The 27,397-nt window shown below is 41.6% G+C and overlaps 1 protein-coding gene across 2 annotated transcripts in view; it reads left to right on the top strand.

Annotated features, from left to right (window-relative positions):
- The window catches only part of BRWD3 (bromodomain and WD repeat domain containing 3), a 195,306-nt gene that overhangs the window by 103,397 nt on the left and 64,512 nt on the right, over window positions 1-27,397 (top strand). For both annotated transcript variants that reach the window (XM_030209053.1, XM_030209052.1), the window contains exons 24-28: window positions 4,635-4,751; window positions 9,554-9,661; window positions 12,839-12,963; window positions 13,190-13,272; window positions 22,356-22,467. In XM_030209053.1, the coding sequence (XP_030064913.1) occupies window positions 4,635-4,751; window positions 9,554-9,661; window positions 12,839-12,963; window positions 13,190-13,272; window positions 22,356-22,467 (545 nt within the window). The remainder of the gene's footprint in view (window positions 1-4,634; window positions 4,752-9,553; window positions 9,662-12,838; window positions 12,964-13,189; window positions 13,273-22,355; window positions 22,468-27,397) is intronic.

Raw genomic sequence — 27,397 nt, 5'->3', positions numbered from 1 at the left:
CCATCATTTCCTGTTCTAGGCTGTGCTCTTCGGTCTCGCCACAGCTTCAATAATATTTACCAAGGTTATGGTGGTCGTGACAACTTTCCTTTGGTGCCAGGGAATCTATGTTCACCTGTATCTCAACAGCTGGCTCATTCATGTGCCATCCTATTGAGATAGCTTGGTGATTGTCCATCTTCTGCAGTCATTGGGTTGGGTGATCAATTTGATCAATTTTGAAAAGAGCAGACTAACTCAATCGCAGACGTTTGAGTATCTGGGCATTCTATTCAATACATCATGGGAGAGGATCTTCCTCATGGAGCACCAGGAGGTTGAAACTGGTTCAACCAGTTAGTCTTTTCCTCAGGGAAGGCAGGCACAGGGTATGGTAGTACATCCAGGTTCTGGGATCAATGACAGTGGCGATGGTCGTAGTGTCATGGGCAAGGGCTCATATGTGACCATTACATAAATCTCTTCTCAGCCGCTGGTTTCTGGTGTCTCAGAGCTACAATCTTAATTTTCCTGGAATGCCGGTTGCCAGGTGGAGTATTTAGTGGTGGTTATCGGTCAGGAATTTGACCGTTGGAGCTCCCTTTCCGATAAAACAATGGGAGGTAGTGACATTGGACACAAGCAAGTTGGGTTGGGGAGCCATCTGGCACAGGGCACTTGGAAGGAGCAGGAGTCGAATTGGTCGATATCGCTTGGAGCTCAGTGCAGTGTGGAGTGCCTCACATGACTTTGCTCCCTTTCTGGTGGGGCTCTGGTTCAAGTTTTCTCTGATAATGTGATGGTGGTAGCTTGTATCAACCAGCAAAGTGGGACCCTCAGTTGTCCAGTGGCTTGAAAGCAGCCTCCCTCATGGGTTGGGCAGAGAAAAATCTTCTCTGCTGTCAGCAACTCACATCACGGGGTCCTTGAATGTAGAGGTAGACTTTCTCAGCAGGCAGTTCTTAAACCAGGGGAATGGGAACTATCCAGCCAGGGGTTTTAGCTGATAGTGGACCAATTTGATTCTCCACTTCTGGACTTCATGGCAACGAAAAGGAATGCCAAAGTGCCCAAGTTCTTCAGACGTTGGAAAGAACCGGGATTGATGCCCTACTGCAGCCCTGACTGGAGACACATCTACTGTATGTCTTCCCTCTTTGGCCCATGGTAGGCCTCATATTGAAAAGGACCACATTGCACTGTGGTCGAATAATTCTTGTAGGCCTGAATTGGCTGCAGAAGTCTTATCCAGACCTGATTCAACTTCTGGATGGAGGTCCTCTCCGTCTGCAGCAGGTACATGACCTACTGAAGCAAGGTTTGGTGCTCATGGAGAATTTGTGCCCCTTTGGTCTTATGACTTGGCCATTTAAAGGGCTCAGTTGAGACAAAAAGATTATTCTGATTTGGACATTGCTACCTTGCTTCAGGCTCAGAAACGCTCTACATCCATAGCGTATGCGAGGGTGTGGAGGAAATTCAAGGGCGGCTGTTCTTCCTTCTCTGTTCAGATTGCGTACTTCTAGCGTTTCTCCAGGCAGACCTTCAGAAAGGATTTGTGTTGTGTTCTCTGAAAGTTTAGGTTGTGGCTCTGACCTGTTTCAGGGGCTGACTACAGTAGACCTCTCTTGTGGCTCACCTGAACATCATTTGATTCTTTTTGGAGTGGGCCACTTGCACCTGTCTATCGTATTTATTTATTTATTGCATTTGTATCCCACATTTTCCCACCTTTTTGCGGGTTCAGTGTGGCTTACAATATATTATGAATCATGGAAATACAATTTGTTACAACTCGGTTATGGATTACATTGTGATGAATTATGCGAGACATAGTCAAAGTATCGTTAAGGAATATAGTAGTGGAAAAGAGCATTGAAAACATTGGAAGGAAATAACGGAGACAAAAAGGGGCAATATATAATAATAGGAAAACCTTTGGTATACATTTTCTGTCAGTAAAGGTATGAATGTGGTGAGATTACGGGGGATGAGAATTCAGAAGTGGCTGTATTGATGCATTACTGAACAGTGAGTGTGGGCTTTATGTGTTTTGGTTCTTTCCGTAAATTTTCTCAAAAAGATGGGTCTTAAGTAGTTTGCGGAAGGTGGCTTGCTCGTAGATCGTTTTCAGGTTGCGCGGCAGTGTATTCCAGAACTGCGTGCTCATGTAAGAAAAGGTTGACGCGTGCAGCGCCTTGTATTTCAAGCCCTTGCAATTAGGGAAGTGGAGGTTGAGGAAAGTTCGGGATGATCTTTTAGCGTTTCTGGGTGGTAAGTCTATTAAATCAGACATGTGGGCTGGAGCTTCACCGTGAATGATTTTGTGGACTAATGTGCATACTTTAAAAGTAATGCGTTCCTTGAGTGGGAGCCAGTGTAGCTTTTCTCGTAAGGGTTTTGCACTTTCATATTTTGGTTTTCCGAAGATGAGTCTGGCTGCTGTATTCTGGGCTGTTTGAAGTTTCTTCAGTATTTGCTCTTTGCAACCTGCGTATAGTGAGTTGCAATAGTCCAGATGGCTGAGTACGAGGGATTGCACTAGGCTGCGAAAGACGGATCTTGGGAAAAATGGTCTTATTCTTTTCAGTTTCCACATGCAGTAGAACATCATTTTGGTTGTGTTGTTTGCATGAGTTTCGAGTGTTAGGTGGCGGTCAATAGTGACTCCAAGGATTTTTAGCGTTTCTGAGATTGGAAGGTTTGTTTTGGTGTGTTTATAACGGTGAAGTCATTCGTGTTGTACTGGGAAGTGAGTATCAGGCATTGAGTTTTTTCTGCATTTAGTTTCAAGCGAATTGCATCTGCCCAGGTGTTCATGATGTGTAGACTTTGGTTGATTTCATTGAAGATTTCTTTAATGTCTTGTTTGAAAGGGATGTATATTGTTACATCATCGGCGTATATATATGGGTTGAGGTTGTGGTTTGATAGGAGTTTTGCCAAGGGGATCATCATTAGGTTGAAAATAGTTGGTGAGAGGGGTGATCCTTGTGGTACTCCACATTCAGGTGTCCATGCAGCAGACGTGGTTGAATTCGATGTGACTTGATATGATATGCCATGTCCCAAGTGGAATCTTAATTTAGTCCTTCGGGCTGTTCATAAGCCTTCTTTTGAGCCGCTCCAGTAGGCTTCCTTGAAAGATCTTACAATAAAGAAAGCATTCCTGGTAACTGTTATATTGGCAAGTAGGGTTTAAGAGCTTCAAGCTCTTGTATGTCAGGATCCCTTTCTTTTCTTTTTGGAGGCAGGAGTCTCCCGGTTCACAGTTCCTTCTTTTCTTCTGAAAGTGGTATCAGCATTTCATCGCAACCAATCTGTGGAGCTTCTGTCTTCGCAGAAAGGATGAAGAGGCTCCGTATTCTTTCTTGAAGCTTCTCGATGTGCGTAGAGTCCTCAATAGATATCTGGTAAACAGATGGTTGGCCTCATGGCTTCCAAGCCCATAATTGCTAGATCTGTGAAGGAGATTATCCCATCAGCTTATTTGCTTGCATTGAAGCAGGCTCCTCAGGCCTTGTGAGCTCATTCTATGTGGCATTCAGCAACATCCTTTACTGTCTCTGGTAGATATTTGCAAGGCAGCAACATGGTTGATGCTGGATACCTTTGCAAGCACTACAGGGTGGATGCTACGCTGTATTCGGAAGCCAGTTTTGGGGCTTCAGTCCTCGGGGCAGCAGCGCCAAGATCCCAGCCACTCTAGGGATTGTTTTTGAATATCCCACAGGTTCTGGAATAGTAGGAAGCTACTTAATGGAAGGTGAAATTAGGTTTTTACCTAATAATTTTTTTTCCATTAGTCCTTCCCACTATTACAGAGGCTCACTCGATGTTTCTGAGATGTTTAGTTGGTACAAAGTAATGGGTCAGTTAACAAATGTCAGTTTGCATGGTGCTTCCTGCATATCTGTCTTGTTCTCTGCAGGTTGTCCAGAGATGAAAGCGGTCCACACATGATTTGCGCATCTGGTTAGTGTTAGGTTAGCGAGTTGTTTAAGCTTGTTGTGTTTATTCTAAGCTTCTCCGTATGCTTGTCTATGTAAATACGGAGGAGTTGTACTGGATGCCAAGAGAGATATGCTCAGCTCAGTTTTCAGTTCTGTATCTCTGCCTGCTGGTTAATGGACACAACTATCTCCACAGGTTCTGGAATAGTGGGCAGGACTAATGGAAAGAATTATCAGGTAAGACTTAATTTCTCCTTTGATCACTTTCTCCTTTAAGAATAGAAATTACATTAAGGTTTTCTCGCTCTGTTTCTTAAGTATTTTGGGGGTACACAGTGTTATGCAGTGGTAGTGAAAATTATTTGTTATTTTTTTAAAATGGCATTTGTTCACCTCCCCAAGATGAGCACCCATGCAACACCAAAGATTGGTCGGGAAAGGTTGAGATTGACCCCTTCAGTATCATTGTTTGCCAGCAGGAGTTACTATCTAAAGGGAAAAATGCCTTTTTTTTTTTAATGCCAGAGAGCCAGAGCCCAGGACCTCTGTAGCATGATTATAGCATACTAGGTGACGAATAGGTCCTCTCTGTCACAACTCATTCTGCCGTACACAAGAGCATTTATAGGTCCTTGTTATTTCTGGTGTTAGCATATACTGATAGTAACAGTTTCCTTTTTACCTTCAATTTTTTTGTTGAAGAAACCAAGTGAGCTGCCGGCCATGGATGGGGAGCCTGGTGAAGAATGGCTTCCTCCCCAGTGGATACAGGACACCATACCACGTCGTTCACCCTTTGTCCCACAGATGGGTGATGAGGTAATTTTGCTTTTCCTTTGACAATGTTTGGACTGGAATGATGCATCTTTGCTCTCTTCTCTAAACAAATCAAAGACTGCACCAGTCTTTAGAGAGATTATTTCTAAATGAGGGAAACACCCTTCTATTAAAGTATCTGGAGATGATTTTACTATAATGAACATCTCTTTCATTAAATCCAGCAGCAGAGCTATGTGGTGAAAAATGAAAAATTCGAACAGCTGTAGTTTGTAAAAGAAATCAGCATAGTTAGATTTGGACTGAATATATACAGTTTGAGAGAGGTTGATCAAATTATTCCTTATCATGCCTAAAGTTTTGGTCAGTCCTGTCTTCTGCAGAGGAAAGGCAGAAAATGGACCCTGCTGGGTCACTTTAGAAATCTTACATGCATAAAAGACTTTTTGCAGGATAAGCAGAATATTATGTTAAAAATTGTAAGTTGGTCTTAAATGTGTTGCCTGTTCTTATTACACCCTATGTTCTTATTACACCCTATGAGTTCCAGAAGAAGACTCTCTATAGCATAGTGCAGTTATTAAGAAAAGTGTTATAGCAGTAAGTTTGAGAGACTGAGATCATACCCAGTATACTTTGTTTTAGGAACAAGGTTTATTACTGTCATGGTGTTTTTAAAACAATCCCATTTAGAGACAGTATCCCCAAGACAATAGAGTTGCATTTACTGTATTGATCTTATTTCAAATTAATGTCTCCCACCTCTTTATTGTAAACCACTGTGCTTTGGTTGTTTGGTGTCAATGGTAGTATTCCAGATTAGTATAAGTAAATAAATAAATGTTCAGAACTCTTTATAAAAGCTTTCTTGCATTCTGCAGTATTATTTATCTTATGGGTATTACCCTTCTGCTTTGAATTCCATAGAGGAGTGCGAACCCAAATTGCTGATCAGCCATTTCATAACTTAAGTTTTAAATTAGAACAGAAATTTTCAGTACAACTTAAAGAAGTAAAGATCAGCAAATACATTGTGGGTGATAACTGTGCACTAGATTAATTCGGTGCATTTGTGACTAATTTTCAAGAGTTGTCCTTCATGACATCAACAGCCTTTATTTCCACATACAGTGCATAGAAATCTGTCTTGATGTCTTATTCCATCTTCACTATTCATTTTTCAAACTGGTTCCTATGTTGTCCTCTTCACCAACACAATTAACCCTATGATCATCTTGCTCTCCTAGAATATGGCTTTAAACCAAGCTGTCTTAATATGTTTTGCCCCAGATGGCAGCTTTTCAAAAAATATCCATGTTTATTGATTTGTAGAATCCTTCTTCTAGATTAGTGGTCCTTAGAGAAGGAGGTCATTCGCAAGAAAGTTTAAGAGTGGGGCACTCCTTTATAGATCTTTTTGCCACTCCTTTCAACAAGAAGGGCCATCAGTTCTGTTCTAGGATAAGGACACGTTTCAAACTAGCCTCAGATGCCTTCCTGTTTTATTAAGGACAGGGGCTTCTGTATACACATTGTCCAATACTTCTAATAGCAAAGATTAATCTGAAAGTCAAGACCAAGGAGACACATGGCAAACTAGCCTCAGATGCCTTCCTCTTTCATTGAGGACAGGGTCTTCCGTATGCATATTGTCCAATACTTCTAATAGCAAAGATTCATCTGAAAGTCTAGACCAAGGAACCATGATTCCAATAGCCTATATTGACCAAGACAGTTGTGTTTCTCTCTTTCGTTGAAGCTGTCCTTCAGAAATCCATGAGACCAGAATGTTTTCCCACACTGATCACGCAGGATCAAAGGAGCATTGAGTTCCTAGCCCTCATAGCTTGTATGTTGAGAGGTTATCATTGGCTTCTGTGAACTTGGCTGACAGTGTTTCCAAGGCTTGTTAGTTTCCAGAACAGATTCTGCTAGAAGGTCATACAGTTTTTTGTTTAATATGGCCGATAGTGCTATTTAACTGGCTATCCATGAATATTCAGCGGGAGGTAGCCGGTTATCTCCTCCTGAATATTCACGGTCAGTGTGTAGCAGCTAACCGACTATATCACACAATATAACTGGCTATCTGCAAATATTCAGTGCTTCACCAGTCAAGTTAAGTGGCCAAATTGAGCCTCTGAAATAGTAGGGCTATCTTTGGCTGCTATAAACCATCCAGCACTGAATATTAACTTAGCCTGTTATGTTTAAAGCGGTCAATAAAAAACAAACAAAAAAAACCTGATGTTCAATGCTGATCACCGGAAATGTCCTGACATTGAATATCCGGGCAACGCTGACCGAGTGATATAGGGGCTGAATATCGTCCCCAATATGTTTTTTTGTTGTTTTTTTTTTTTTTTGGAATTCCAATAATAAACTAAACAGTTCACAGCCACCAAATTATTACATAGTTGAACATTCATGAGTAACAAAGAACAGTCCATGATTGTATACTGAAATGTTGAAATGTCCCTTCTCTTCTTGCTCTGCTCTCCTTCCCCCCCCCCCCCCCCCCCGATATGTACAAAGCATTCATAAGGGCATAGGGTTTTATATTTCAACTGTTTTATTGATGGCATTACAAAGTAAACACAATCTTTGTGTGAATAAGATACAAAAAGTCAAAGATCACCACTCGCAGTATAAAAATAAATGATATGATAGGTCATCAGACTTTTAACAATGTTATATCATTCAACTCCCAACAAACCCTCCGAGCCCAACCCTCTATTATAGAATGCAACACTGGTTAATGATGACTTAGTAAGGTACCTGATACCAATAATCTACCCAGTCTAAGAGTCAAAACAGACAGCCAACATAGTGAAACCCTAGCAAACAGTTTGTCAGGGCATAGAGTTTTAAATGAAAGGGCTACTACGCACATGTTACTATTGCACTGCTTGTTAGAGGTTTTTGTATTGTGACTTGTTTCCTTTTGTGCCTTTCATGTTATCCCAGATGTCTCTGTTTATTTACAGCTAATGGTATATGACATGCGTGAAGGGAGTGGTTGTTGGGGGGGGGGGGGGGTAAGGATTGTTTAGATTTTGGATCTCCTTGTTATATGGAGCTAGGAAGGAAGTATGGGGATGGGGCTGAAAGGGGGGATGGCAGGTAGGGTTTGAAAATGTCAAATTTCCTAATGACTAATACCTGATTGAAGATTTGCTTGTTCTGTTCATGTTACTTTGTCATCAGTAAAAAGTTTGAACTAAATGAAAGGGCTTTGCCATGTGACCTGATAGAATGATACTAGATCCTTTTTCCTGTCCCACACAAAATCTCTCAAATGCCTTCAACATCCCCCACAAACTCTATTAGGGGACACCTTAGTGCCATTGGGTAGAATGTAAACCCATCTTTGCACAGCCTTTAGTTGTTTGTTTACGTGAGGCTTGTTTCTGTTGAAGTCTCCCATCAAGCCAACCGCAGGCCATGGGTCTTTGGTGTTGTATCCCAGTTGATGAAAGTTCCTGAAGTTCCTAAATGGAAAGTTCTGTATTTGATGGTGATTACTTCAGCTCGTAGAGTAAAAGAGCTAACTGATTTCATCTTACAGTAAGTTTTTCAACAACAGAGTAGGTCTGTTCACTCATCCAATGTTCCTTGCCAAGATGTTGTCAGAGTTCCATCTTAACCAGTCAGTTCTGTCAATATTTTTCCCCAGATGTCATGCTCACAAAGGTGAAAGCATACTTTGGATTGAAGAGTTCTTTGGTTTTCGATCTAGAGTGGACTAAAGCCCATAGAAAGTCCACCCAGGTTTTGTTTCTTTTGACCCCAACAGGATGGGGGCTGCCATCCAGTTGGCTAGCAGACTCCATTTCCTTTGCTTATGTCCAAGTAGGCCTATCCCTGGAGGGTCATGTGTCAGCTCATAACATCAGAGGTATGGAGGTGTCGGCAGCCCATTTAAGACTGGCCTCCATAGAAGAGATTTCCACAGATTCTCCTTGCAGTTTTGCCTAGAATAGGACTCCATAATTTATTTAGGGATTAGAGTCCAACTCCATCCCCTCTAGGTCTGTTTCTTTCCGTTCCAGGCTACCTTTATTAAAAAAAAAAAGAGAGAGAGAAACCATAAAGGCTTGTTGATACCAAAAACAATTTGGTATCTGCTTTTTGTGTTACGTCCCTTGTTTCTGTTAAAGGCAACCTGTAGCTAGGGAGTCCCATATAGTGAAGATTATAGTATCCTTCTTGTCCTTGGAGAAAACAGTTAGTGACCTCTAGCAACTGCTTTCTAGAGACAGCAGGATATGAATCCTGAAAATACCTTCCCACCTCTCTGAGCAGTTTTGTTCTTCTTAAACTTGTAATGGGCTAGTCTGGTCCTGCACAATATTGGCAGATGAGAGATGGCACACACGCATGGTTGAACTGACTGAAAAGTTTTGCAGCTCATTCTGGAGAAAAGATCCTTCTTGGGGCTCCATGAGATGATATTGCCTATGTTATAAGGATTTGTATTTTGTTGTCCTTGGAGAACACCCACTGTAGGTAAGAATCTGGGATTTACCCACATAGTGCTAATTTTCATTAGTGGCTGGTTATATTAGATAGTTATCTCAGTGCAGGCTAGGTTGTAGCTGAAATTTACCTAAATCCAGCTGGAATAAACTTAGCTGACCAGATATAAACTGAGCACTGTACTGGAATTCTTCTCTAGATGAAATAGTTAAAGCGACGAGATGATCACTTACTCCATTTCATTCTAACTGATTGTGTACTTATGTTATGTACTTATGTGTAGTTTTCTCATAGTGGCATTATGCTTTCAGTAATAATTATAGCCTAAAATGTCACAGTATTTTCATTTTTGTTTTTTCCCTAAGGTTATATATTTTAGACAGGGGCATGAAGCTTATGTACGGGCATTGAAGAAGGCAAAAATTTACAATGTTAACTTACAAAAGCAGCCGTGGAACAAAATGGATCTCAGGGTAAGTTTAACCCTGGAGAACAGGAACATAGAGGTTATGTCTGTGTAAATGTTAGTGAAAAGAAGGAGAAATAAAGGAACCAGAAAAATGTCACATCTGTTGTACTTCACTGTGGGCATTATGGTGTGCCGCTCCCCTGATTAAAAGAAACAAGACAGAACTGCAGTTATGAACAGGATGAGCTTTATATTATTGTTCATAGCTCTTAGGGGGAAGGGGGGATTGGTGGAGGTGATAAGGGGACTTGGGGGAATTTAGGAGGAGGGGAGGTATAGGGGAATTAATTTAATTGTGGATCTGTAGGGGAGGGGGTGTTTTGATCTTGCAAGAGGCTATAAGAATACAGGCCTCTGGCACAATTGTTCTCTCTATTTGTAGCATGGTTTGGGAGGGGGGTTTCTTGTGCAGAGGAGGGCAAAGTATAGTTCCTTGGGATATTTGTTTTGTTGATTATTGAATTAACAATGCATCCCTATTTGTATTTCCATTGTTAGTGTTACAACTAACTGTATTTTACTGCATACGTTTCAATAAAAAAATATTTAACAAAAGTAACAAAATAGAAGGTAAACAAGACAAGGATTTGTCCAGGATTCACAGAGGCATATTAAAGCCTGAGTTTGAGTATGCCACCTAATCATTTAAAGTTTAAGATTTATTGACTCAACCACTTTTTGTCAAGCAGGGTTATGGATTGAGCCAAGACCCAAAGCAGGAGGATACGGTTCTGAGATGAAAAAAGTTAGGGCTGCACATTTAACACGTTCATAACGTGGTTGAAGTGTTAAATGCTTAACATGCATTTGTTTTAACGCATGTTAATGGCAGGTCTTTCACCCTTGTCGAGCATTGCTCCATTTTCCTCCCCACTGTACTAAAATATCTGCTGCATCGCTGAAGGTATGCTGCTTCTCTCACCTGCCCGGACCAGGGAGGGTTTGTTTGAGAGGGGCAGATGCTAGAAATACAGGATGAAAAAAACAAAGTGGGGAGATGTTGACCATGGAGAGAAGGGAAGAAATGTTGACTCTTGGAGGGTCTGAGCTGTGAGATATCACTTCAGTGGTGCTTATGGATGTTACATTTATTTATGTATGGAGAGACAGGGCCGCTGGGGCGGGGGCAAAATTCCCCTGGGCCCGGCCTCCAAGGGGAGCCTGGTGCCGACATCGTTTCTGGTGGCAGGCAGACTCGCTCACAGGCAGAAAGTTCTGCTCCCTTGGTCTGTCTCCCATACTCCTGTGTGCCTGGGACCTAGGTTAATGTGTTAACACAGCTCTGCCACCACAGGTCCATCTTCCTGCCTTGGCCAGCCTCCTCCTATGGGAAGTACTTTCTGTTTCCATATAGGCGGGAGGGGATGCGGCAGTAAGAAGGACCTGTGGTAGCGGAGCTGTGTTAATTCGATAACCTGGGTCCCGTCACACAGGAGCAAGAGAGAGAGCAGACACAATAAGTGACTGGGGGGGGGGGGGGGGGGACCTGCAGCAGTGAGAGGCAGTAGTGGTGACCTGGTGGGGATGGTGGCGGCGGTGGCCTGGGTGGGGGGGGGTGGTTCCGCCCCGGGCCTGGCTTTGTGTCTCGGCGGCTCGGAGGACAGATCAACATTTATTTATATCCAAAGAGACGTATTTGTTCATATGAGAAGAGACATATATATGTGTATGAACTGGATGCTTAATGATGTAGTTTATTGACCATCGTGTCTGCTATTTAATAAGACAAAACAAAGAGGAGGAGTAGCGTGACCATCAAGACTCTTCCAGTGAAGCTCAGGAGATGGAGAAAATGTTATTGACTAGAATACTGGCATTTACATTCGCATACTTGCTGTCTAAGGTTAGGCAGCTCCATATAGAATCACCTCACAGTGTCTTCAGCAGCAACTTAAAAAGTCCTCTGAATTTTCAGCAGGTGCCAGCTAGTGTGTTTGATTTGTTTATGTTCTTTAAGTAGATGTAATCATATATCTTTGAAATTGAATCTTTTTACATTAGGAATTCTCTATTAGGCAGTGACTTTTTAATAATGCATAAACATTGTCATGCTGTGTTACTTAATTACAATCTAATTCTGTATTGTTGAGTTATTCAGCTATATTAAGGGTATTTTTGGAGGTTTGAATTGGTTTAGAGGGTAATTTTAGAACAGGGTGACCTAACTTGTGCTGGAAATATGTGCATAAATGAAGCTAATTTTCTAGGGAAAAAATGTGCATATTTTTCCTATGAAAATTATCCAGAGGAAAATACATGCACACATTTATACTTGCTCTTTAGTATGCACAAATTATCCAGTTTATTATAAAGTATGCATGTAAATACTAAGCCCTCCCCAGCCCCTCTTCTACTCAGGTTGGATTTGCTTGTGTGTATATGTACAGTGCACATGCATATACTTTGGGCAATGGGCAATTTTAGAAAAAGTTATTTCTGTATGTAAAACACTGGTGTACCCATGGAAATTCCTTATAAAATGACCTTAGTTGAGAGGCTGCTTATTAGAATGCACAATAGTTGAACACCTTTCAGTCATTTTAAAAGTGGGTGTATATGCCTTTAAAATAATTCTAACCCACTTTTAGGCATGTGAAATGCTCTCAGTGAATGCTGGCGTTCCGTTTTCACTCTGATCACTAAAGCAGTTGAATAAAGGATGATATATATATTCATAGATTTTATTAAGTTTTGCAATAATAACATGAACAAATATGTAAGCCAAATTTAGAACATATGTCTACAAATATTGGACAATAAAATTTATCAAGAGTGAAGTGAGTGTCAGGTAAGTCAGGAAATAATACAGTCATCAATGTAGTACAGTATGTGTATTTAAAATTATATGTAGCACATAGCAACAATTTACTCTCAGATAAAATAAATCTATGTGGCAGCAGTTTATTCATGCAGTGGAGCCCATATTTTGTCATAAGATCTTAAAGAACCATTTTTTTCAGCTGCAACATGTTCATACTTTGAGAAGAGGCAAATAGAATATATACAATGGTGGAATTCTATTTTGGAAAAGTCCTTCCAGTTTTGTAGGATTTGTTTAATGGCAACATGTATGGAGCCTCATATGTTTTATCATCTTGGTTTCATGAAGAGTTTAAATTGTGCCAAACCAGTGGTGAGCTGTTAAATATATTAAGCTGGTCACTATATCTTTGACAACCAGGAACAAGAATTTGTGAAGATTGTAGGAATTAAGTATGAAGTTGGACCACCGACGCTCTGCTGCTTGAAGCTCGCATTTCTGGATCCTATCTCAGGAAAAATGACCGGGGAGTCCTTTTCTGTCAAGTGAGTGGCTAATTTTGTGCAAATTTGGGATTTTAATAGTTTGCCACTATTGGGTGGATTCTTCCAGAATGTTTTACGGGCATTCTTTAGAAGGCCATTGCTGTCCTGTTTCTGTGGATGAACTGTATTCAGAATCAGCCTTCTGAATCGTATGTGCTTGGGTTGCATGTACCCAAAACTTGATGTCCTGTTTTTGAAATGAATTCTTCCAAATTTTCTTTTGCAGGTACCATGACATGCCAGATGTTATTGACTTTCTAGTCCTGCATCAGTTCTACAATGAGGCAAAAGAAAGGAACTGGCAGATTGGTAAGTTAAGCAATTCTATTGATATCCATTTTCCACCTTACAATACCACTATCATAAAGTTCCGAGACCAGGGCATCACATATAAACAGAACTGTATTTTAGTTTTGCCAGCCTTCATTTTGCTTTGTTCGAGGAGACCTATCTGTCTTTTGTGTTTTTGTGGCATTTGCTTATTAATATGTATTATTAGATCACCTTCCTGATCAAGTGATTGTCCAAGGCAGTTTATAGAGTGACATAAATAATTGGGACTAGGGAAGCAGTGCCATAATTAGATGTCTCCATTTAGGCATCCTGATGCTGCACAGTTAGGAGCCTATTCTATAAAAGAACCTGGGCACCCAGGTTCCATTATAGAATACAAGCATAGCCTGGTATTGATTCACCTAACATAGGCACCTGCACCTAACACTAGCCGTAGAGCTGGTATAAGTGCTGACTAATTGCTAGATGTGGTAGAGACATGCGGGACTTGCAGTATTCTGAATCGCATCATACCTTATGCTATGAGTTTATTACCTGCATAAATGAGAGAGACACCTATGTCCTGCCAGTGGTCTTCCCCTTTGTACACCCCCCCCCCCCCCGTAACCCCGTAAATACCTACTGTGTAAGTTAAGTGGATAATGCTTAGGGTATTATTGACATTTATACACATATGTGCACAAATGCCTGTAAATGTCTGCATTCTGTACATTTACCTATATAATGCATGTGTAAATATAAATGTCTGCTGTTTAGAATTGCCCTTCAGATGTACATAAACCAATTGAACAAGCAGGTGTATAAATACAAACTTAAGGCATGGACATATTGGTCAAGGCAACCCAAGCAATTACCTGATTTCATAGCATAAACATTTGTATGCCAGAAAACCAGATATAGTGGTGAAAGAAAAGCTTCGGAACGGTGTTGATTATAGAGGAGTCTGTCCCAAGCAATTAGTCGGTGATTCACATGGAGAGAGGAAAAATCTTCAAGTACCAAAAAATGCTGTCTGAGACCAAGAAAATGCAGCAGAAAGATACAGATATATTTCCCATTGTTTTGGGTGCCACAGGCTTGATCGAATAGAACTTCCCATTGCACTTGTATTCTGTAAGTTGCCTATACATGTTAACATCTTATGAACTTCAGAAAGAAGCTCTCTTTGGCACAATGCAACTTCGGCGAGCATTAGCAGTAAGTTTGAGAGACTGAGATCATACGCAACATGCCATGACTTTAGGACTGAGGTTAATTCCTGTCATTGTATGTGCAAAACTAACCCATTTGAAGAAATTGGCCCTTAGACAATCCAGCCAGAAGCGTTTAGTTTCTACCAGAGTCAGAGTAGAAATCGACTTCTTATCAAGCTACTGTAAATTCCATATCTTGTAGGTCACCTAACTTAGACCAGATTTATCAGCCAAATTAAATTAAACAATGGCTAAATTATACAACAGAAGCAAAAACCTAGATCTCTGTCTGTAAACAACTAAAAATTGATATTTGGCATACTGTTCCACAATACAGGTGCCATCGTGGAAAATAACCTCACTAGCAACCATGAGATCTACATTCTGCGCTGAGTAGAACTTGTTCTATGCGTGGGTGCGAAGCAAAGGTGCAAAACGTTTTGCTTAGGACAACACAAAAAAGTTTGTTGCTGCTGTTCTGTTTGACTTGAAACCTGCACAAGGCTTCGGCGGACAAGCCCATATAACAGATCACTGCAATAGTCTAACTGTGAAATGACTAGCATGGCTTTAATGTCCAAAGTGGACATAATTGTCTGAGGACTCATTTTCTTTTTAAGCAGCCTGAGTCGCTCTAGAAATTTGAGAATCTAGGTTCACAACAGAATCCATCTGGACTGCAAGAATTCTGAGAAAAATGCTAATTTTATACTGGTGTGTGATAGAGGGTGAAAAAGACAGAGCAAAGCAAAGAGCAGACTGGGAATGATATTAAAAGCGAGGTCAGAATCTGGCAACGAGACGAAACGGAAAGCTGAGCACAGAGAAAAGTGGTGTACCATAGTTGCCTGCTTTCATATCAGAGATGGCAGTTGTTGATAGGCTCATTCGTCCTTCATCGTCGGCATCATTCCTGTCTTTATTTTTTAAGTTAAAATATGCCAGCTTAAAGAGGCGGAGCAAGATAGTGGTCGACAGTTACTGCTGTGCAGAGGAGCTCAGAAGTTCCCCATTATTGCTGTTATATATTCTACTACTACTTCTACTTATCATTTCTATAGTGCTACCAGATGTACGCAGCACTGTACACTTGAACGTGAAGAGACAGTCCCTGCTCGATGGAGCTTACAATCTAATTAGGACAAACAGGACATATACATCATCACACAGAATGTAAAAAAGAAGCACTTATCTTGGAGAGGTCGAAGATTGAAGCTCAAGTTAAGTGCTTCTTTTTACATGCTGTGTGATGATGTATGGCGAGTTAAGAAATGTTTATGACAGTGACTAAATATGACATCACAGAAGACTTTTGAATCGGTGAATTAAAAGTAGAAGAAAAGTGAAGCAAATGAGTAAAAATTGAAATAAAAATACCTGGGAGGTTTTGAGCCAATGATTGGTCTGAGTCATATGGAACCTTGGCGTTTGACAAAATTGAATGGGTTATGCCCAGCCAGTAGTTTTTACCTTTGACTACTAAGGCTTTTTTTTCCTCCTTTTTTAAATTTAAAATTAAAATTTCAAACAATTTTTTTTTTCAACAGAGTGTTGTCTGTCTGATGAATATTGTTTGGACTTCACATTATTATTATCATTGCTGGGATGTGAAAGGTTTCCACAATTTTTTGTTTTTCATGTTCTCTTAGAGCTAGTCAAAAGCTCATCCTTTGCTTTGACTGGGGAGCTGGCTGGGCCTTCCTCTGCCCCCAGGTCTGGAGCGGGCCCCCTGGGACTGCTGAGAATGGTAGGCCAAAGGAGTATACCTGTGCCTTTGAAAGTAGTAGGATCTTCCTTTGTTCCTGTCTGAAAACCTCCAAGAAGTGGAGCCTGCAGTAGTAGTGGGCTGAGATTGGGACTTCATGGTATCAGTTCTTTTGTTGACAAGGCCCATGGCCTCTTCTACTTTGTTCTCAAAAAGGTTGTCACCTCAACAAAGTATGTCCACAAGTTTTTCCTGAATTGCTGGTTCTAGATTTGAAAGACACAGCCAAGTAAATCTGCAATTCCAATACCTAATGTGGAAATCTGGGACACCACATTGAAAGCATGATATACACCATCCCATACTTTATGTTCTTTAAATGACAACAGACTAATTCTTCTGCTCCCATCTAAAGCCAGATGGGAAACTACTTGAACCAGTGCTTTTTATTTTCTCTCACCAGCGCTATGGAACTCTCTACCACAATTTCTCTGGTTGGAGCCATCATATACCTCAGTTTGGGCTTTATTGAAGACACATCTTTTTTACTACTACTACTACTGCTAATCATTTCTATAGCGCTACTAGACATACTCAGGTACTTTCTCTTTCTCTAGGGAGCTCACATTCCAAGTTTTTTTTGTATCGTGCGCAGTGGAGGGTTAAGTGACTTACCCAAGGTTGCCAGGATCAAAGTCCGCTGCACTAACCATTAGGCTACTCCTCCACTCCGTTTGTTGTTTGTAACCCTGTTATTTTGAAAGATTGTACTCTGATTGACTCGGGCAGTTATCTTAATTGATGTTCCTTTTCAGTTTTATGTTTTTTAATAGTATTTTATCTGTAAACTGCTTTGATTTGTTCACAAGTAAGATGGTATAGTAAATTTTAATAAGCAATAAGTAACATCCATGATGCATCTTCATTTGAAAGACGCTTAGTGGACTCCAGCTTCCCAATGGTGTCAGGCTTCTGGCAATCTAGTGAATATAGAACATAAGAATAGCCATACTGGGTCAGACCTATGGTTCATCTAGCCCAGTATCCTGCTTCCAACAGTGGCCAATACAGGTCACAAGTACCTGGCAGGAAGCCAATTAGTAGCAACGTTCCATGCTACCAATCCCAGGGCAAGCAGTGGTTTCCTCCATGTCCATCTGAATAAAAGGCTATGGACTTTTACTCCAGGAACTTGTCCAAATCTTTTTTTTTTTGTTTAAAACCCAGATACGCTAACCACTTGCTACCACATCCTCTGGCAAAGAGTTCCAGAGCTTAACTATTCGTTAAGTGAAGAAATATTTTCTCTTATTTGTTTTAAAAGTATTTTGATGTAATTTCATTGAGTGTTCCCGGTCTTTATACTTTTTGAAAGATTGAAAAATGTATTCACTTCTACTTGTTCTACAGCACTCAGGATTGTGTAGACCTCAATCATATCTCCCCCTCAGCCATCTCTTTTCCAAGCTGAAGAGCCCTAACCTAACAGCTCCTTGTGACTCTGGGTAGGTCAATTAACTCTCCATTGCCCCAGGTACAAATAAGTACCTGTATATACTATGTAAACTGCTTTGAATATAGTTGCAAAAAACCCACAAAGGCAGTATATCAAGTACCATTCCATTTCCCTTTCTTGTGGTGGACAGTTCAGTCCAATCTGACCTTGGGACTTCCATTCCAAATTCCTGTTCCAGACAAGACATTAACAACAAGTGCATCTCAGATATGCCCTTAATTGGCTCTCCAAATTGATCACTGATTGCTAATTCTTTCAGCTCTCAGCACAGGCCGGTACTTGCAGAGGAACTCTCCGTCCTTCTAAAGGCCCATGCGGATGAACCCGTTCCACCAGGGGAAGAAGGGCTGGGATTCTATTCCAGGTACTTCCTTGTGCAGAAGAATACAGGGGGGATATGTCCCATCCTAGACCTAAGGGCCCTGAACAAATTCCTAGTCAGAAAAGTTCAGGATGGTTTCCCTAGGCACCCTTCCTTCCCTGATTCAGAAAAATGATTGGCTATTCTCTCTGGACTTAAAGGATGCATATACTCATATTCCGATACTTCCTGCCCACTGGAAGTATCTTTGATTTCGGCTATGTGTTGCCTTTTGGCCTCGCTTCAGCTCCCAGAGTCTTCACCAAATGTCTAGTGGTCGTTGCAGCATTGCTACGCAGACTAGGAGTCCATGTGTTCCCATATCTTGATGATTGGCTGGTGAAGATCACCTCAGAGGACAGTGCTTGGGAGTCCATGCAGATGACTATTCGGGGCTAGAGTTACTAGGGTTCGTTTTAAACTACCCCGAGTCCCATCTACACCCTGTCCAGCGATTGGAGTTTATAGAGCCCTGCTCAACACACACAGGATTTGAGCCTACCTCCCGGAGACGCAAGCGGACAATCTTGTCTCGCTAGCGTCCATGGTTCGTGCCTTTCATCAGGTCACAGCTCAACAGATGTTGAGGTTGATGGGCCACATGGCTTCCACAGTGTATGTTACACCCATGACTCATCTTCACATGAGATCAGTTCAATGGACCCTGGCTTCTCAATGGTATCAAGCCACGGGAAGTCTGCAAGATGTCATTCAAGTGTCCCCAGAGCTTGTACGCTCTCTTCAGTGGTGGACAAACGATCCAATTTGACTCTGGGACTTCCATTCCAAATTCCTCGGCCACAAAATGTGCTGACGATGGATGCATCTTTCCTGAGTTGGGGAGCTCATGTAGATGGGCTTCACACTCAAGGAGCTTGGTCCTTCCAGGAAACAAATCTTCAGATTAACCTCCTGGAGCTTCGAGCGATTGGGAACACTCTAAAGGCTTTCAGAGATCAGCTGTCTCATCAAATTATTCTTATTCAAACAGGCATCAAGTTACAATATATTACATCAACAAGCAGGGGGGCACCAGATCACGTCCTCTGTGTCAGAAAGCTGTTCGGATGTGGCATTGGGCTCCCCAACACAGCATGTTCCTTTGAGCCATTTATCTGGCAGGTGTAAACAACACCCTGGCCGACAGGCTGAGCAGGATAATGCAACCGCACCAGTGGTCTGTCCATATGGCCATGGCGTGCAAGTTCTTCCGAGCATGGGGCCACCCCCTCAGTGAATCTTTTTGCCCTCAGATCAACCACTGGGTCCCTCAGTTCTGTTCCAGACTTCAGGCCCACAGCAGACTAACATCAGATGCCTTCCTCCTAAATTGGGTTACAGGTCTTCTGTATGTGTATCCTCCTATCCCTTTAGTGGGAAAAACTTTGTCGGAACTCAAGCAAGACCGCAAAGCCACGATTCTGATCGCTTCGTACTGGCCGCTTCTGGAATTATCCTCCAAAGAACTGTGGAGATTGGAGTGTTTTTTGACCCTCATCACACAGAATGAGGGGTCATTTTAACATCCCAACCTCCAATCTCTGGCTCTCAGCTTGGATGTTGAGAGCTTAGTATTCGCTTCCTTGGGTCTTTCGGAGGGTGTCTCCTGAGTCTTTCTGGATTCCAGGAAAGATTCCACTAAGAGGTGTTACTCTTTTAAATGGAGGAGGTTTGCTGTCTGGTGTGTGAGCAAGGCCCTAGATCCCCTTACTTGTCCTACACAGACCCTGCTTGAGTGTCTTCTACACTTATCAGAGTCTGGTCTCAAGACCAACTCCATAAGGGTTCACCTTAGTGCAATTAGTGCTTATCATCAATGTGTAGAAGATAAGCCCATCTCTGGACAGCCTCTAGTTGTTCGCTTCATGAGAGGTTTGCTTTTGTCAAAGCCCCCTGTCAAACCCCCACCAGTGTCGTGGGATCTCAGCGTCATTCTCACCCAGCTGATGAAAACTCCTTTTCAGCCACTAAATTCCTGCCATCTGAAGTACTTGACCTGGAAGGTCGTTTTCTTGGTGGCTGTTACTTCAGCTCGTAGGATCAGTGAGCTTCAGGCCTTGGTAGTGGATGCACTTTATACTAAGTTTCATCACAACAGAGTAGTCAACTGCACGCACCCTAAGTTCCTGCCAAAGGTGGTGTCAGAGTTCCATCTGAACCAGTCGATTGTCTTGCCAACATTCTTTCCCCGACCTCATGCCCATCCTTGTGAATGCAGCTTGCACATCTTGGGCTGCAAGAGAGCATTGGCCTACTACATGAAGCCCCACAGATGGTCCACCCAGCTTTTTGTTTCTTTTGATCCCAACAGGATGGGGGTCGCCATTGGGAAATGCACCATCTCAATTTGGCTAGCAGATTGCATTTCCTTCACTTAGGCCCAGGCTGGGCTGGCCTTGGAGGGTCACATCTCACTACTGCTTGGGGCAAGATACCCGACGTGATTAAGGCAGGCAGTATTGCAGAATCTGTTTGGGGTCTAGAATCCAACTCCACCCTCCTAGGCCTATTTTATTCTGTTCCAGGCTGCACACTCATTCAGATTGTATATAGTTTCAGGTTAATCTGTGTTATGTTCTCGCCGTTGCAAGGCCCAGTTGATCAATATTTGTTGTTTTGGGTGAGCCTGGATGCTAGAGATTCTACAGTTGTGAGAAGATAGAAGCCTACTTGTCCTCAGAGAAAGCAAAGATAATTACCTGTAGCAGGTATTCTCCGAGGACAGCAGGCTTCATATTCTCACAATCCCTCCCACCTCCCCTTGGAGCTGTCTCCTTGGTTATTTTTACTTTATTTTTTTGCTTTAGTATTAAACTGAGGAGACCATGTTCGTTCGACAAATGGAAAGACTCTTGTTCATGTGTGGTGGAGTGTGAATGCCGGACTGGGCGATTCGGATCGGTGTCACCCAATTGTGAGAATATGAAGGGGTTAGTTTTGCCCTTACAATAACAGTACTGAACTTCACTCTTAAGACAGCATATGTGGAGTATGATCTGTATGTATGTTTCTACAGTCAGGGGACTGAGGATACCCACAAAGATGCCTTTTTAAATGGGCTTTTCTATTAACATGCCACAAATTGGAGACATTGCTGCTTCAAATATAAGGGCGATAATCATCTCTATTTGATTTCCATTGGCTGATTGCTGTAGAGCAAAACAAAGACCCCCTTTGTGCACAGATGATGTAGGTAATTCAAGTACCATTCTCAAATGTAGTGACCAGATTTTTCAGCCATAGATCAAAAAGTAATATTTAATACTAGTTACTGGTACTGAGGTTTCCCACTTTTATATGCAGTAGTGACTTCCTGTTGTATGGGACTTTTATGGCCTTTTTTCCACAACTTTGTGGATGGATGTAATTTAGGTTCCAGGGCTGGCCCAAGGTATCTGATGTGCAGGTGAAGCCATACCCCATCCTGTCCCCCAGGACAGCTCAAGAACATACTCCCTTATAGTCCATCATCTCCCCTTCCCTAGCACTCCAAGGTGTCCAGCATCTTCCCTTCCCTATTCACCTCCCCAAAAAGGAAAGGCAATTTTCTGCCCTCCAATTTTACCTGAGTAACCATTTAATGGGCTAGTGAGAGCTTGGATCAAAGGTTCACAGCTAACCATACCATTTGCTGTTCCAATGATATGGAGAAAGCAGAAAGATCATGTTACAGACTGTTATTTCTGTTTGACAAATGTTTTTGACCTTTCTTACCAAAACAAAAAAGTCAATTTTATATCTACCACTGGCTTTGAGACCAGAGTCATACGACATAGTTCTTTGTGGACTGTGAAAGACACATTTCAACCAAACCGTGCGTGACAGAAATATTGCAATGTTATGTTCTGATTCAGGTTAACCCAAATTTGTTGAAGAAACAAATATTTTCCTGAAATTTGTTCTTCAATATTGCTTCAGCAATTTAGCATATGGCAAACATTTTCCAGATAAGCAGATCCACATAAAGCTTTGAAACAGAAATGTTTTCCAAGAAAACTTCTGGACCTAGTCCAAACTTGAAAAACAAATACTGTTTTACTATTGCACAAAAGATAAAAATGTTCATATGATTTGTTTGTAATGTTTTTCTATTTTGTTACATAGTGCTTTGTTGGTGAGGTGTTTGTGTGGCTTCTTCTTGTTCTGATGTATTCCGAGTTAGAGCCATAAAAAAATGAATTTGCTCTTTTGTTACTAGAGCACATCCAAGTGATTTTTGTACAATTCCTTTTTTTGTTTGTTTTAAGTTCCGCAGGGTTCATTAATTGATAACTTTGGAAGCAGGACTTCTATTGTAGAATTATGCTGTTTCTCTTCTTACAGGGGATACCTTTCGCAGCATAATTGATGATGCCTGGTGGTTTGGGACAGTTGAAAGCCAGCAACCATTCCAGCCGGAGTATCCAGACAGTTACTTCCAGTGCTACAGCGTTCAGTAAGAAGCACCTTGATTGCAGTGAAAACCTGCAGCCCATCATTCATACTGCTTCCACCAGATGTTAATGTTAGAACACTCTGAAACATACATAATTCCTGTCCCATCTGTCCCTCCAAGTTGAAGTGAAAATTTCAAAAATTGGCCATCTAAAAGCTGTTGCTTTAAAATTTGCTTGATGAAGGGCCATTAAGACATATTTGGGGTAATTTTGAGTAACTTGTGCTGATGCAGAGTATGCGTACTCTTCCATGCATGCAGTTTGCTGTGAATTAAAAAAAAAAAAAAGTTAACTGGAAAATTTCAGTTTGAAAATGTACGTAACGCTTATATGAATACAAGTGTATCCACATATTGTGCACCTGTGGGCAGAGAAAGGAGAGCAGCACTGGGTGGCTGGTTTTCAAAAGCCATTTACCCAGGTAAATTGATTGTCAGAAAGTTGCCTTCTTTTTCTGCATATACAAGTATGTGTGGGAATCTACAGCATGGGTGCATTCCATATAACCCTTCTTTCTCAAGTCATTTTATTGACCCTGATCTTTTTCACATATCCTCAAACTTCTCTTACTTGCCTAAAAGTGTGTTCATTCTGCATCTCCTCATTACCTACCTTTGGGAACTCCACTCATCAAATTAAGTCATTCTTATCTGTGCCCTTCTCTCCATTCTTTTCAACTTAATGCATTGTACACCTGGAATACCTTTCCTGAGTGGGTACATTATCCCTTTCTAGCCCTATTCAAATGCAGTCTAAAAACTACCGTATTTTTCGGACTATAAGACACACTTTTTTCCCCCAAAATTTGGGAGGAAAATGGGGGGGTGCGTCTTATAGTCCGAAGGTAGCGATTCCAGATCGCCCTCCCCCCGAGTTCGGGATCGCCCTCCCCTACTCACGTCAGCGATGTTCCCTGGTGGTCTAGTGACGTCGGGGCAGGAAAGAGCCCCCTCTTTTCTGCCCAGCGCGCTGCTCTCCGTCCTCCTCCGTCCTCCTGTATGCTGCCTGACGGTCTCGGCGAGATTCAAAATGGCTGCCGAGACTCTTGGCGGCCATTTTGAATATCGCCGAGACCGTCAGGCAGCATACAGGAGGACGGAGGAGGACGGAGAGCAGCGCGCTGGGCAGGAAAGAGGGGGCTCTTTCCTGCCCCGACGTCACTAGACCACCAGGGAACATCGCTGACGTGAGTAGGGGAGGGCGATCCCAAACTCGGACAAGACGCACCGGAGCACCTAGGTTTTAGAGGAGGGAAAAAGGAAAAAAATTTTTTTTCCTATTTCCCTCCTCTAAAACCTAGGTGCGTCTTGTGGTCCGGTGCGTCTTATAGTCCGAAAAATACGGTAATCGTTTTGAAGAAGCTTTTAAATCTAACTACATATTCTACTCTTCATACGTATATGTTGTTTTTAACTATCTCCATAATAAATGAAACATCCTAACCTGTTTGCACATATACACCTGTTTGCGAGTACAGTGGAGTTTACAATCTGTTCAAGAGAGGCAGTGTTGTGTATGTCTTTTACAAACCAAGGGGTGAAAGCAGAGCAAAGTCCAAATGGCCAGCGCATACAAGGAGTAAGAGCGTCCAAAATGTTTATTTGCAAAAAGTCAACTGGGTCTTTTGGGTCAGTTGACTTTTTGTGAATAAACGTTTTGGACGCTCTTACTCCTTATTTGCGCTAGTCATTTGGACTTTGTTCTGCTTTCACCCCTTGGTTTGTGCTTGCTTCTTTTGTGGACGCTGAGGACCCCCCCTCCCCTTTTTTTTCCTCCTTGCGCTTGGATTATGTATGTCCTGTAGCCTGTAGAAATGATAAATAGTGTTGACAGTAATATAATAGTGTACTTACCAACTGAAAATGTATGTAGACTTGGAGGTAAAGTTAGGTTGGGTGAAGTAATAGTGCACATAATTTTATCGTTTCAAAACAACCTGTGTAATTTCTAAGGGTAATAGTGTTGTTAGGTCAAAGTACTGCAGAGTTCAGTGAATGAAATTGCAACTCTCCTATCCAAGCCAAGCACCTAGTACACCTTCATGTGTTGTACTGATACTGCATATATCTGGTTTCCAACTTGACAAGCCAAAAAAAATTAAAATGAGAGATGTGTTAAAAAAAAAAAAAGTACTTAAATATAAATGCATATTTTTACACTAAAGTAAAAGTACAATGAAAAACACGTTTAAAATTTACTCAAGTAAAAGTAAAATCGTAAGTGCCTAATATAATACTTTTTGAGTAAAAAGTACTGTGACTACAAATATATATGTTTGTGTTTATTACATTTAATATACCACTAATGCAGTTGTATCATCAGAGAACACAGTAAATTAACCAGCATTAAATTTAAAACATTTTTTTTTTAAATCTGGGCACTGCAAAGCCTACCCCCACCCAGAAGACCATCAATATTAAATGTAAACCTTTTTTTTTTTTTAACTTCGGCAGTGCAAATCCCACCCCCACACAGGACAGAAGGCTTTGCTTCTGTCTGGGTGGGGGTGGGATCTGCACTGCCCAAGTTAAAAGGTTTATATTTAATACTGGTGGGAAGCCCAGTAGCCCACCAACAACATTAAATATAAAACTTTTTTTTTTAAACCTATTGAGTTGAGCTTCCTACAGAAGAAGTCTGCTGCCCTGATGAAACGCTGATTGGTGCAGTGCTGGAGAAGGGGCCCAAGCTGGCTTCTAGTCATTGTAATTCTGCAGGGCCAGGGGAGAACTGTAGACTTGGCAGGATGGGGGCTGGTGACAGCCCACTGGCCGGATTTCTCAGCACAGCGACAGCAGCATTACTACCCAGCACCACCGGCATGGATGTGGGGAAGGGGGGGGGGGGGCAGCATGCTAAGTTGTACTCGGGAGCCCAGCCCTGGCACTGCTGTCTGTCTGCCTTAGTTCAACTGAACAGAACTCCCCAATTGCAAGTTTCTTCACCGGTTCCTCCTGGGACTGGCTCACTGTGTTTTGTGGTGCATGCAGTCTCCTAGAGGAGCAGCAGCAAACAACAACTTCTTCTGCAATGCACTGAGAGGGCACAGGCAGCTCATAGGAGGCTTCCTCTTAAATGTTGCCGAAGCGCTAATGCCAGTGCTGCAGCTGTGCTCGGTAACCGGTGCCTGAGTCACCTGATTGGTGTTGATCAGAGACAGGGTGGGCCTGAGCTGAGATTGGGTGGGCCCATAGCTACACCCTTGCCTCAGATCTGTCTGAAGTTGAGGAGGGGGAGGAAAATTGAGTTCTTCAGCTGCCATGTTGCTTGTATTGAAACCATATTGTAACAAGGTAAAAATACTTAAAATTAGTGCAGATAATACTTCATTACATGCAAAAGTACTCAGTCTTATGTACTCAGTAACGAGTAAAAGTACTGAACTGTTTACATAAATGTCGTAAATGCCTTACTGTTACAATAGTGCCCGCAAATTAAACAGATGCCAATCAGTGCAGGTTCTTTTTCTCAGGACAGTTTTTAAAGGGAAAGTATGTTTGTTCTTTCCCTTTTTGAGAACTAGTCTATAGTTTGCAGGTAACCCACAAACTATGCAGCCATACAAGTTGTATTGAAAAATACAACTTTATACTCTTGGTCTTCTTCCCCCTCCCTTTTCCCCAGACCGAAGCCTACCATTGGGAATGTCCCTCTTTCATTTGGCTAAAAAGACCATGTATGTTTTTAATCACAACATGATTTGCCAGTCACCCAGCTAGATCCTTTTGATTTCTGATGTAGGTGATGTACAAGAAATGAATATGGAGTTATTCTGAATGTATATTTTTGTGTTCTGTTGTCTGTTCTTATTGATGTAGGAAGCTCAGTTGGAGAATACCTAAGATTGATTTCAATTTCATGCATAATATGTTTATTTCATTGTCATCCTGTCAGACTACTTCAGATGCATAGGTTTTGTGCCACCCTGCAGCAGATGAAAACCACAGCATTTTAGTGACACGCTCACTGTCTTTAAGAGGAAGTGCATACGAGGCATGCCTGTACTGTCTGTCAGTAGGAGAACACAATAGAGGAAACTGTAGTCTGCAGGCAGCACGAGGCAGTCCAAAGAAGCAGAATACACATCTGGTATTAAAGCACTTTAATTCAAAAATAGTACTTTTACGCAAGCCCTACATGAATCACATTCTGCCCTGTCAGGGGCAGAGTGATTGCGCCACTAACACATGAAAGGTGTTCTAAATAGATATTCCATTTTTTTTTTCATTTATTAACATTTATATTCCGCACTTATCCAGAGCTGAATACAAAACAACATATGTCAAAACATAAGTGAAATAGGGTCGATCCAAAGCAATTCTTTAAGTAGGAAGGAGTCGAGGGGTGGCAGAAAGTCATAACAGGAGGCTTAAGCAAGCCTGTAGTCTGCAGTCTTTGGTTCAGCCCCTCCTGGGTCGGAACATTAATAAAAACAATCAAATCATGATAAATTAATTAAAATCATAATTAAAGACATTCTCATAAATAATCTCTCAAAAAAGAAAACCCATAAACAGAAATTCATAAATAAAACAGCAGGATATTGAAGAACAACATTAACAGCATTTTAAAAAGACAGAAAGGTCCATCTCTTGATTCAGACACATAAGGGTTAGAGTGACCAATTTAAAATGTTGCTCAGCCTGTAGTAAACGTTTGCCAATATCCCCACCTTTCCATGGTAATGTTGGTTTACAGATTTAAAATAAAAATAAAACACAATCCTTAAATTTATGATTTGCTGTCACACAGTACAACCAAGGGTATATCCATAGCCCTCCTTTTAATTGCACTTTTATGTTTTATAATCCTTTTATTGAGTGCCATTTCAGTTTTACTTACATACATCAACTGACAGAGGCAAATGGAGGAGTCGCCTAGTGGTTAGAGCAACAGACTTGAAATCCAGAGGTGGCCGGTTCAAATCCC

The sequence above is a fragment of the Microcaecilia unicolor genome, chromosome 7 (assembly GCF_901765095.1).
Source record: "Microcaecilia unicolor chromosome 7, aMicUni1.1, whole genome shotgun sequence".
Classification (NCBI taxonomy): domain Eukaryota; kingdom Metazoa; phylum Chordata; class Amphibia; order Gymnophiona; family Siphonopidae; genus Microcaecilia; species Microcaecilia unicolor.
The sequence above is the reverse complement of the archived record's forward strand: the minus strand, read 5'-3'. Positions and strand labels throughout refer to the sequence as shown.